The sequence below is a fragment of the Thalassophryne amazonica genome, chromosome 5 (assembly GCF_902500255.1).
Source record: "Thalassophryne amazonica chromosome 5, fThaAma1.1, whole genome shotgun sequence".
Classification (NCBI taxonomy): domain Eukaryota; kingdom Metazoa; phylum Chordata; class Actinopteri; order Batrachoidiformes; family Batrachoididae; genus Thalassophryne; species Thalassophryne amazonica.
In genome coordinates, this window is record NC_047107.1 from 102628047 (window position 1) to 102640689 (window position 12643).

At 40.1% G+C, this 12643-nt stretch overlaps 1 protein-coding gene across 1 annotated transcript; it reads left to right on the top strand.

The window, feature by feature from the left end:
• Window positions 1-3864: 3864 nt before the first annotated feature.
• On the top strand, window positions 3865-12366 carry LOC117511048 (granzyme A-like). The gene is made up of 5 exons (XM_034170998.1): window positions 3865-3942; window positions 4048-4189; window positions 4302-4434; window positions 8559-8834; window positions 12169-12366. The coding sequence occupies exons 1-5, from the start codon at window positions 3882-3884 to the stop codon at window positions 12319-12321; spliced, it is 765 nt and encodes a 254-aa protein (XP_034026889.1). The 5' UTR covers window positions 3865-3881; the 3' UTR covers window positions 12322-12366.
• The last annotated feature ends 277 nt before the right edge of the window (window positions 12367-12643 follow it).

The window sequence follows — 12643 nt, forward strand, 5'->3', positions numbered from 1 at the left end:
GTTTTGCACAGTAAGCACTTGCGCAGCATAAGGTCATAAAGGTCACAACAGTCAAAATAAACAATGCAACAGATACCACACAACAGGCCTGTACAAATAAATGAACAAAAGAGAAAGGTACAAATGTTTAACAGTGATAACTTATATACAAAATCTTTAACAGGTACATCTGAGATGCAAGCTAGTGCAGCAGATAACAGAATATTGACGGCGGAAATGTTCAAATGGTGAAGCAAGCACCAAATTCGGCAAAAAATACTCCTTAGGCATTACTCTTTTGAAAAAAAAAAAAAATTTGAATGTTCAATAGGCAGCCAGGTAGGCTGCCTATTGAACAACTGAGGAATTACACAGGGGTCAAAAATTGAAAATGCTTCAATCATATTGAAAACTATACCACATTATTTGTCTGATGATAAAGGTTCCAAAAAGGCATAGTTTGGACCATCTACAAATGAATGTTCTGGAGTTATGGGGTAAAACAGCAAGAATGGTGACAAAGGTCAGTTTCAGTTTGTACAGAGGTCAAAAGTTAAAGTTGCTCCAACTTTGGTAAAAAGTGCAAATTATTGAATGAGCTAATAGGATTAATAAATGGAATAGTTTTGATTGTGTTGAATGCTTGGTCTCCTAAGTAAGGGTCAATTTTGATTCTATGACTGTGACATATGTTACCCCATAACATGATAACTAAGGATGTCACATGGTACAAACTATTCCTTTTTGAAACCCTATTAACTCAACTAATAACTTGCTGTTTTGGTTTTGCAGCCCTGAATTTCACTTAAGTATGTTTACAGTTTAAATAACTGCACCACACTTAAAAATTTCTGTGATTGTAAACACATTTTAACTGCATGAGTAGAATTATTGGACACACACCTGAGCACTGGATGCTCGACTGCTGGCCAGGATGAGTGCTGTGGGCTACTTTGGGGCTCACTGGCCTCTTCTGCGCTCTTCTGGACCTGGGCAGATTAGTCTGTCTAATTTTAACTTTGGTGATGTTTCTTCATTTTGCTGTGTTCTTCCAAGGTTCTGCTGATGAAATCCGAACATAACATGCGGTGAGCTTTACCGGGGAGCTCAGTCTTGTGAGCAAATTCACTGACTCTTGCCTTTGTTCCGTCCACGTCCACCTCCGTCTCCAACCATGTCCTATTAAATCTATATTTTACACCACTATTGAACTCTTTAACGCGGTCTTCATCCTCTCTCTCTCAATAATTTTGGCCATGTTAAAGATGTCCGGGTACTTTCAGGGACTTTCCATATTACCAAGATTGTGATTGGCTGAAAGTTCACCGTTGCAGAAAAAGTAACCAATGACATTGCATGTTTTTAGCTTCAAGTTTCGGCGATGCTATTCTGGTTCCCATGCATAAGAGGAAAGTTTTAAAAGGTTTAACTCGAGCAGATGGCACCACTGCACCCACTGCACCCCCCCCCCCCAAAAAAAATTTTCTCAACGGATTTACGCCAATTTCAGAAATAGCTCAGAAATCCACAAAAAGTCAGATATCTGCAGATCCACAGAAAATTCTCATCCCTGCCGCTGAGATGGCTTCCAGCTCCCCTGTGACCCCTAACTCGAATAAGCTGGTATAGAGAGTGAATGAATGGGTTCTTCTCCCACTACTCTTTCCTCTGAGTCCTGACTACAACCCCTGGCAAAAATTATGGAATCACCAGCCTCGGAGGATGTTCATTCAGTTGTTTAATTTTGTAGAAAAAAGCAGATCACGGACATGACACAAAACTAAAGTCATTTCAAATGGCAACTTTCTGGCTTTAAGAAACACTATAAGAAATCAAGAAAAAAAATTGTGGCAGTCAGTAAAGGTTACTTTTTTAGACCAAGCAGAGGGAAAAAAATATGGACTCACTCAATTCTGAGGAATAAATTATGGAATCACCCTGTAAATTTTCATCCCCCAAAACTAACACCTGCATTAAATCAGATCTGCTCATTAGTCTGCATCTAAAAAGGAGTGATCACACCTTGGAGAGCTGTTGCACCAAGTGGACTGACATGAATCATGGATCCAACACGAGAGATGTCAATTGAAACAAAGGAGAGGATTATCAAACTCTTAAAAGAGGGTAAATCATCATGCAATGTTGCAAAAGATGTTGGTTGTTCACAGTCAGCTGTGTCTAAACTCTGGACCAAATACAAACAACATGGGAAGGTTGTTAAAGGCAAACATACTGGTAGACCAAGGAAGACATCAAAGCGTCAAGACAGAAAACTTAAAGCAGTATGTCTCAAAAATCGAAAATGCACAACAAAACAAATGAGGAACGAATGGGAGGAAACTGGAGTCAACGTCTGTGACCAAACTGTAAGAAACTGCCTAAAGGAAATGGGATTTACATACAGAAAAGCTAAACAAAAGCCATCATTAACACCTAAACAGAAAAAAACAAGGTTACAATGGGCTAAGGAAAAGCAATCGTGGACTGTGGATGACTGGATGAAAGTCATATTCAGTGATGAATCTCGAATCTGCATTGAGCAAGGTGATGATGCTGGAACTTTTGTTTGGTGCTGTTCCAATGAGATTTATAAAGATGACTGCCTGAAGAGAACATGTAAATTTCCACAGTCATTCATGATATGGCGCTGCATGTCAAGTAAAGGCACTGGGGAGATGGCTGTCATTACATCATCAATAAATGCACAAGTTTATGTTGATATTTTTGACACTTTTCTTATCCCATCAATTGAAAGGATGTTTGGGGATGATGAAATCATTTTTCAAGATGATAATTCATTTTGCCATAGAGCAAAAACTGTGAAAACATTCCTTGCAAAAAAACATATAGGGTCAATGTCATGGCCTGCAAATAGTCCGGATCTTAATCCAATTGAAAATCTTTGGTGGAAGTTGAAGAAAATGGTCCATGACAAGGCTCCAACCTGCAAAGCTGATCTGGCAACAGCAATCAGAGAAAGTTGGAGCCAGATTGATGAAGAGTACTGTTTGTCACTCATTAAGTCCATGCCTCAGAGACTGCAAGCTGTTATAAAAGCCAGAGGTGGTGCAACAAAATACTAGTGATGTGTTGGAGCGTTCTTTTGTTTTTCATGATTCCATAATTTTTTTCCTCAGAATTGAGTGATTACATATTTTTTTCCCTCTGCTTGGTCTAAAAAAGTAGCCATTACTGACTGCCACAATAATTTTTCTTGATTTCTTATAGTGTTTCTTAAAGTCAGAAAGTTGCCATTTGAAATGACTTTAGTTTTGTGTCATGTCTGTGATTTGCTTTTTTCTCTACAAAATTAAACAACTGAATGAACATCCTCCGAGGCCGGTGATTCCATAATTTTTGCCAGGGGTTGTAGTAGCAATGCTGGCAGCACAGTGGATTAGTGGTTAGCACTGTTGCCTCACAGCAAGAAGGTCATATGTTCGATTCCCACCTGTGGCCTTTCTGTATGGAGTTTGCATGTTCTCCCCATGTTTGCATGGGTTCCCTCTGGGTGCCCCGGTTTCCTCACACATCTAAAGACATGTAGGTTAGGTGAATTGGAAACTTTCATAATTGTCCAGGTCTCCCTTGGAAAAGAGGTCTCGATCTCAATGGGACTAACCTGGTTAAATAAAGGTTCAATTAAAATTAAATAATATGTTGGGAAGGTGACAGATGAGATTAAGTGGCCCCATGATGATGCGATAACACTTCGCATGAAAAACCTGAGTCAAAATATTCACTCTGAATCGATGGTATCAACAATTCTTGCATCATCCGTGTTCATTTGGATGACTCACTTGTTCCACCCTCAGACCACATCCTTTGAGCTGAATGGATAAAAGTGTTCCTCTGCGTTGAGTCCTGGCTGAAGCGTTTGTCAGGTCAAACCCAAAGTTAAGATGCTCTGCTCAAAGACTGTTGGGTTTTTCTTTGGTGCGGTCCTTCTTCTGATGCAGTCATGTGAGTCACTCGTGTAACCGTGCAAAGTAATATTGCAGATGGACCACTTGGACTCTTGTTCTCTTTGGCTGAACACTCATTGAATGTGTCTATGTTTTGTTGTAGGTGATGGGGCCAAAATCATTGGTGGGAAAGCAGTCGACCCTCGTTCAATGCCTTATATGGCTCTGGTGGTGCTCAAAACCCACATCTGTGGAGGGATCCTCATTGACCCAGAATGGGTCCTGACTGCTGCCCACTGTACTGAGTAAGGAACCTAATTCATACTGTACATGAGACCAACTCAGAACACACGTACGTCTGCTGACGCTGTGAGTTTGGTTACAATGTAATGAATCCCTTGGGTTGTGCTTTTACAGAGTTGTGAAGGTGCTGCTGGGAGTGCGCAACATCACTCAGAAAAAATGGGAACAAATCATAAACATCACCGATTCTGTTCCCCATGACTCATATAATGATAGCACAAAGGACAATGACCTCAGATTGGTCAAGGTAGGTCCATGTTACTGTTGCTGTTATAATAATAATAATAATAATAATAATAATAATAATAATAATAATAGGGATGTGAATCGTACAACAACTCACGATTCAATTCGATTCTGATTCTTGGGGTGATGATTTGATTCAGAATCGATTTTCGATTGAAAGAGCTCTGAGAAATAGTTATGTTACTTAAAAAATGTTTATGTTTAAGAAAATGCAGCTTTACGAGGTTAATCAAGTGATTCTAAAGATGTAAATTTACTTATCCGCTTTGCTTGTTCAGAGTTGGCTGGCAGTTTAGCGAAGCACTGGTCAGTAGACAGCAGAGACCGCTGCTCCTCTTCTTTTAGCTCCGGGTGATGGCGTTGCATGTGGGCTTGTGGATTTGAAGTGTTTCCAAAGTACTTAACTTTCATTTTGCAGATTTTGCACACTGCATAAATCATGTCAAGCTCTTACTTCTTACGCAGCAAATAATAAAATCCAAAATGCGCCCAAACATTTGCCTTCAGCAAAGACGGTGCTGGCTGAATTAGCACTTCATCCCCCATGGTAAGCTGCAGCTCACGAATGTTTGAAGCACGGCGTACCCTCCCCTCGCGGGGACGCTGCAGTACGGAGGCCATTGCCTGACAAACAGTACATGCAGCAAGTAAGCAAGAAAATGTTTTAAAAAATGCTTTTTAAAAATCGATTCTTGGACATTTTCGATTCAGAATCTTAATAAATACGAATTGCGATTCGGATATGAATCGATTTTTTCCGGCACCCCTAAATAACAATAATTATAATAATAATCACCATCATCATCATCTTTCTGTAGCTTACCAGGACAAATAAAACCAAAAAGTTGAATATGAACAGAATGAGGCAAAGAAAAACACAAATCAAACCAAACAAGCAGACAGCCACAAAAAAGAGCTATGAGAATTAAAATACAACAATGAGGAATGAATAAACATAAATTAAATAATACATTTAAATATTTGACACTGGGCAACACGGTAGATTACACTGGGCAACAATTTTTTACTTTTTGAATGTTGTCTAGATTTCTACAACTGATTTAGGGTATTTTTGCACTGCTGAATCAGGAAATGGCATCCGTTTTCTCCATCAGGTCAGGTTTTTGTGCAAAGTTGATTTGAAAAAAAAAATCAGATCTTGTGACAAAATCAATTACATTTTTATGGCATTATCAGCTGATTTTGTCAACACATACCATCCTAAATATGTTTTTAAGAGAAAAAAATGTTTTTCCAACAACATATATTTATTACCTGATAGAAACATTGATTACTGTAAACTGAATGGTGGGCAATGATAAAGGTAAGTACACGTAAATTGCATGTTGCTTCACCATTGTTCAAACTTCAGGGGTTGAACTTCCATTTATTCGATCTCCTGGAATACTCAGCTGCAGGGGATCTCTCTTCAGAGTCCAACAGTAGTCAGCCATCATGACTGCGTCCCAGCGACCCTGATACCTGGTCTCCATCTCTTTCATGTCCTGATGGAATCTCTCCCCCTGCTCGTCACTCATTGAACACAGGTTCTCAGGAAACCGGTCCATATGTGAAAATAGGTAGTGCATCTTGACGCTCATGTTGCAGTCCAGGTTTCTGAAAGCAGTCAGCATGTTGTTGACAAGTTCTGCGTAGTTTCTGGCCTTATTGTTGCCAAGAAAGTTCTTTACTACCAGAACAAATGCCTTCCACGCTTCCAGTTCCACTTCGTTCATTGAGTTTTCGAACTCTGGATCTCTGATGAGCTTACGGATCTGAGGACCATTAAAGATGCCAGCTTTCAACTTCTCCATGGTCAATCCTGGAAAAGCCTGGCACAAGTAAGTGAAACAGTCACCATCCTTGTCCAGAGCCTTGGTGAACTGCTTGATTAAGCCGAGTTTGATGTGCAGCGGTGGGAAGAGTATTCTGTCTCTGTCCACCAGAGGGTCGTTGATGACGTTCCTTTCTTTGCAAGGCACCAATTCCTCCCGCACAGGCCAGTCCTTCTTCATGTAATGCTGAGCACGGTCCCTACTATCCCACATGAACAGAAACACATGCGTACATGTGAACAAAAACGTAAAATACGACATGTGGCCATAACTCAAAAACTTGACCTGATTGAGCAAAACCAATGTGACTTTTGGATTCAGCGCATCAGATTCGTCCTAAATCAGCTGAAAAAACGCAGACAACAAATGTTGTTGTTGACCAGTGTTAGCGGTTAGCACTGTTGCCTCACAGCAAAAAGATCATGGGTTTGATTTCCACCTGTGGCCTTTCTGTTGGAGTTTGTGTTTGCGTGGGTTCTCTCCAGGTGCTCTGGCTTCCTCCCACATCCAAAGACACGCAGGTTAGGTGGTTTGAAAGCTTTAAATTGTCCGTAGGTGTGTGTGTGCAAGTATGAATGTGTTTGTTTGTCTATATGTGGCCCTGCAACAGACTGCGTCCTGTCGAGGTTGTACTCCGCCCCACGCTCTATAACCATTGAGATAGGCTCCAGCACCCCTGCAACCCTCAATTGGACTAAGCGGTTGAAGTTGTGCGTGTGTGTTTGACACTGAGTGATGCCAATTATTTATTTTTCCCAGAGTATAGCTCACATACAATTTTTTATCACACAGAAGTCAAATGTAAGTCACACCTATAGGTCAGACCAGACATTAGTGACACCTTTTTCTGGATATTTTTAGCACTTTAGATTTTGTGGAATGTTGTAGTGTACTTTTATTACTGAGATTTATTATTTTATTGGAGATTGGAAGTTATTTTGATTCATGCTTTGATTGTGCTTGAAAGGGCCTATAGAAATAGTTGTTTCATTTTAATAAAAAAAAAAAAAGCAAAATTTAACGGCGTATATACATAAATTGTTGAACCTCCCAAACTTCTAAAGGGCAACAACAAACAATCAAACAAAAAGGGAAAAGTGGGACTTATACTCCAGAAAATACAATAATTGAAAACGTTTTTCAGTGTGAATTTGAGCACTTTTTTTTTTTCGTTTTTTTTTTTTTTTTTTTAGTTTATGTTTTCACACTTGAGTTATGAGACCTCTCACGGAGGCTATACCTTCATTCATACAGTAATAATGGGGAGTTCAGTCAGAATATTATTCCATGTTTGGCATGTTTTCCCAGAGAAGGTGTTGTGTATTGTTCTGTCTTGGCGCTGACAATTTATCAGAATTATATGTTCAATGCCAGACTCTGCATTTTACGAACATTGGCTCTCATACTAAAAAAACAAAATCTAAATAAATAAATAAAATTAAACCAAATGTCATAGCTTTCTGACTTCCTATAAAGATTATAGCACATATTCCACACCAGATAACACAAATTCAATTAAAAACTGTCCTGAACCTAATTAATTTCAGTTAATTTCACAACATTTTCAAAAAGTTTCAAATGCATGTTTTAAATGCAAGTTTAATATTTCATGCATGAACATGGAATATTCATTCATTTTCTGTACCCGCTTACTCCATACTCCCATCAAGGGTCACGGGGGGGAGGCTTGGCTGGAGCCTATCACATCAATCATAGGGCGAGCGGCAGGGTACGCCCTGGTCATGACACCCGTCTATTGTAGGGGAACGTCAAATATGTGTTTCTCAGTTTCAAGGCCAAAAGTGTTACTTTGACAAAGTCCTGTTTCAAGTTGGATCAAACCTTTTCAACAAGCTTTTTGAAAATTCATCCTTTAATTTTCAGGACACAGATTTCAGGATTTAAAGCAACGGTGTGTCGGATTTTGGGGTGGTTATGTGCACAAATGGAAAATAGCATCTACTTGTTAGTGTATGAATTGATGTCTTTTCATAAGCTGAGAATGGGCCCTTCATATCTTCATCACAGTCACCCAAAGGGGACATTCACATTTTGCAGCACATATAGACTGATGAAAAAACTGATAAACACTGTCTATTGGTTGCGAGTGCAGTCAAGTTTAAGAACCCTGTTTTTTGTGAAATGGTGGAACCTATTGTTCATCACAAGAGATAGAATGGGAGCATGATTCCCCATCACCAAAGAAGAGATAATGTGACATCAACCTTGACAACCTTTATCACCACACTGTACCTGCAGCTGTAAACATTCAATTTTCTTTTTATTTCAGCTTAAAGAGCCAGCGAAGTTGACAGACCTGGTGAAACCTCTGAAGCTGAGTGAAACCATCACAGACCCCCCAGCTGGCAGCACGTGTCTGGTTGCTGGATGGGGACTCACCAACAGTCGTAACAACAATATCTCTGATGTCCTGATGGCTGTCAACGTGACTGTGATTGACAGAATGAAATGCAACAGTGAAAAATATTATAACTACAAACATGTCATCACCCTCAACATGATATGTGCTGGTTCAGATGGTGACAAAGAAGTTGACACCTGTAAAGTAAGTGTACTGCAAATATGATGTAAAACCACAAGGGGGAAACAGAAATGTACTCTGTCCATGCTTGATCAAAATGGACTAGATTTTCACCAAATTTGAACATGACGTTACAAATGTGAAACAGATGAGTTCAAATTTGAGAAGAATATTTATTCTTCTAATTTATTATCCACTGACAGCTGAAGAGTTTATTATTATTATTATTATTATTATTATTATTATTATTATTATTATGTTAAAGAATAAATCACATAAATAATAAACCTTCCAGCTTTACATTTTTAAAGGAAAACGGCCAGTGTTCTCTTTACCCAAATCCCAATATGGTGGCTTTGTTAGCTCAACAACACAGCTGGTTGTTGATTTAATTTCCAGTTACAGTATCATGAAACAAACAAACAACAACAACAACAAAAAAAACAAGTTTCAATGAATATTTCAGCAATTTATCTGCCAAAGTGATCAAACCACTAGAATTCTGTGATTCAGAATCAGAATCAGCTGCGCCTTTATTCGCCAAGTATCTTCAAAAAATACAAGGAACTGGACTCCGGTTTGAACTGTACTCTCTCTGCACAAGCATGCAGAAATTAACACTAAACACTAAATAATTCACAACAAATAATGTGCAAATAAAATTTTCTCCTGAAGTCCACTATCATCTCCACAATCTTGAGTGGGTTCAGCTCCAGTTTGTTCTGACCACACCAGAGGACCAACGGTTCCACCTCCTGTCTGTATGCAGCCTTATCACCATCCTGGATGAGATCAGTGATGGTGGTATCGTCCGCAAACTTTAGGAGTTTAACAGAGGGGATCCCTGAGGTGCAGTCATTCATATAGAGAGAGAAGAGCAGTGAGGCGAGCACACACCCCTGAGGGGCACCAGTGCTGATTGTCTGTGTGCTGGATGTGATGCTCCCCAGCATCATCTGCTGTGTCAAGTGAGGCCACTCAAGCGGGAGCTGGTACAGAGAGGTTGGAGAGATTTTGATGGAGAATGTTTGGGGAGATGGTGTTGAACACCAAGCTGAGGTCAACAAATACGGTACTCACATACGTCCCTGCAGAGTCCAGGTGCTGCAGGATGTGATGCAGTCCCATGTTGACCTGTTTGCCCGGTAGGCAAACTGCAGGGGGTCCAGCAGGGGTCCTGTTACATCCTTCAGGTGGCTCAACACCAGCTCTTCAAATGACTGCATGACAACAGATGACAGGGCAATGTGCCTGTAGTAATTTAGTCCTGTTATGGAGGGTTTCTTTGGGACTGGGATAATAGTGGAGTGGTTGAAGCACAAGGGGACCACACACATCTCCAGAGATCTGGGTGAAGATGGGGGGCCAGCAGCTCACTGTAGGCGCTCAGACATGAGGGAGAGACACCATCAGGTCCTGAAGCCTTCTTGATCTTTTATCTGCGAACCTGCTGGCATACATCCTCTTCGCAGATCGTTAGTGCAGGTGGGGTTGCAGAGGGAAACGGGTAAAGAGGTGTTAAGGGGGGTAGGTAGTCCATTGTTGTTGGGGTGGGTGAGGGGCGTGAGAGGGTCTCTTTCAAACCTTGCATAAAACAGGTTCAGCTCCTCAGCCAGTCAGGGTTCCCCATAGGGTGGGGGGGATGGCATGCTGAAGGCCTTTCCACCAGACATGGGGCCAAATACAAAAGTATTTGTATTTGAAAATACTTAAATACATTTTTTGGAGTATTTGTATTTGTATTTTCTGATTTTGAATTCAAAGTGTTTGTATTTGTATTTCAAATACATTGCAGATCCCAAGTATTTCCAAATACTTTTACAAATACATTTTTCAAATACTTTTCAAACTTGGGAATCTCTGTGACACCGTGTTGAATATAGATTGTGATAGTTTGATTATTGCCTGTGATATTATAATAGTGAATTTGTGATAAAAAAAAATCCTTTACTTATCAATAGTATTTGGTCATGCTATTTTCACAATAAATTGTCACCGGTTTATCAGTTTTTGTGTTGATTTGTTGTTTATAGTTCATAGGAAGTATTTGTATTTGTATTTGAAATACTCAAAATATAAAGTATTTGTATTTGTATTTGAAATACTCAAAATATAAAGTATTTGTATTTATATTTGTATTTGAAAGTATTTGTATTTGTATTTGGAATTTGAAAATCTAAAGTATTTGTATTTGTATTTAAATACAATGCAAAGTATTTGACCCCATGTCTGCTTTCCACACTGTTGCAGGATCACTGGCTGAGAATTGTTTTTTCAGCCTATCAGAGTGGCATCTCTTTGCTACTCTGATCTTCTTTGCCAGTCTGTTCCTAGCGTTCTTGTACAGGAATCTGTCACCACTTCTGTAGGCCTCTTCCTTGGCCTGGCGGAGCTGCCTCAGTTTCACAGTAAACCAAGGTTTGTTACTGTGTGTGCAGAAGGTTGGTTCTAGTCTGCACACACAGGTCCCCACAAAAACTGATGTAAAATATCACAGTGTCACAAAGTCCATGAATGTCTATAGATGCAACTTCAAAGACTCTCCAGTCTGTACAGTCAAAACAGGCCTGAAGTTCCTGCCTCGACTCATCTGTCCACTTCTTTACCCTTGTCACTACAGGCTTTGCAGATTTTCATTTCTGCCTGTAGGTAGGAGTAAGGTGGATCAGGCAGTGATCAAAGAGTCCCAAAGCTGCATGGAGAACGGAGAACAGGGCGATACTGTCCTTTATTGTGGTGTAGCAGTGCTCAAGAATGTTTTCATCCCTTGTGGGACACGTGATGTGCTGTCTGTTTACGGAGTTCGTGACTGAGATTTGCTTTGTTTAAAATCCCCCAGAATGATGAGCAGGGAGTCTAGATACTTCCTCTCCACATCTGTGGTCTGGTCAGCGAGCTGCTGCAGCGCCTCCATTATGCATGGCTGAGGTGGGATATAAACACCAACCAGGACAAATGAGGAAACTCCCACTGTGAATAGAACGGGTGACAGTTTATGAAAAAAGTTTTCAGCTGAGGGCTGCACATCCTCTTCAACACTGTCACATCTGTACACCAACCTTCGTTTATATAAAAGCATGTTCCTTCTCCCCTCATCTTCCCAGAAAGCTCCGTTACACGGTCCGTACACAGGAGCTGGAAGCTGGGCAGTTGCAGAGCGCTGTCAGGGATATGTTCACTGAGCCAGGTTTCAGTGAAACACAATGCGGCGGAAGTTTTTCCTGTTGAGGAGCAGCTATTCATTGGTTTCTCGTTTTACCATGACTCCTCACTTGCTTTATCGCATTTTAATAACTGATTGATTGCAGTATATGATGGAGGCAGAACAGAATGAGAGCTGTTTGTTTTCTGTCTCCAGGGTGATTCAGGAGGGCCACTGCTGTGTGACAACAAGCTCGTTGGAGTCACTTCTTTTGGAGACAATCCCTGTGGTCAGATACACAAGCCTGGAGTGTATGCCTTTCTTTCCGAAACAAAGCTTACCTGGATCAACAAAACAATGAAGAAATAGAATGTTCTGCACATCTTATTTATCCCGATAATAAAAATGGAATGCTTTTTTTTTTAACATGTTAACAACAATAAAAGAAGAAAACATGTTGAAAAATGTTTTAAATGTTTTAATTGGTTTGACAAGTTGATCATTCATGAAATGCTAAAAACTAAAGCTAAAGCAAACATTTACTTGTTTCACAAAAGACAAAGAAGGACTCCCCCTAGTGGTCGCCATGAGGGGTGCTGCCACCATGACACCCCTCTGATCAGCCCCAGTCATTCAAATGTCTTAGCAAGGCAAACACTGGAGAATCGTGGACATTTAAGCAGAACCACTG

Bases quoted from the DNA above. Each gene is read 5' to 3' on its own strand.
- LOC117511048 (XM_034170998.1), top strand. From the start codon at position 3,882: ATGCTCTGCTCAAAGACTGTTGGGTTTTTCTTTGGTGCGGTCCTTCTT. The intron at 3,943-4,047 runs GTGAGTCACTCG...GTTTTGTTGTAG, and splicing joins CCTTCTTCTGATGCAGTCAT to GTGATGGGGCCAAAATCATT. The intron at 4,435-8,558 runs GTAGGTCCATGT...TTTTTATTTCAG, and splicing joins ATGACCTCAGATTGGTCAAG to CTTAAAGAGCCAGCGAAGTT.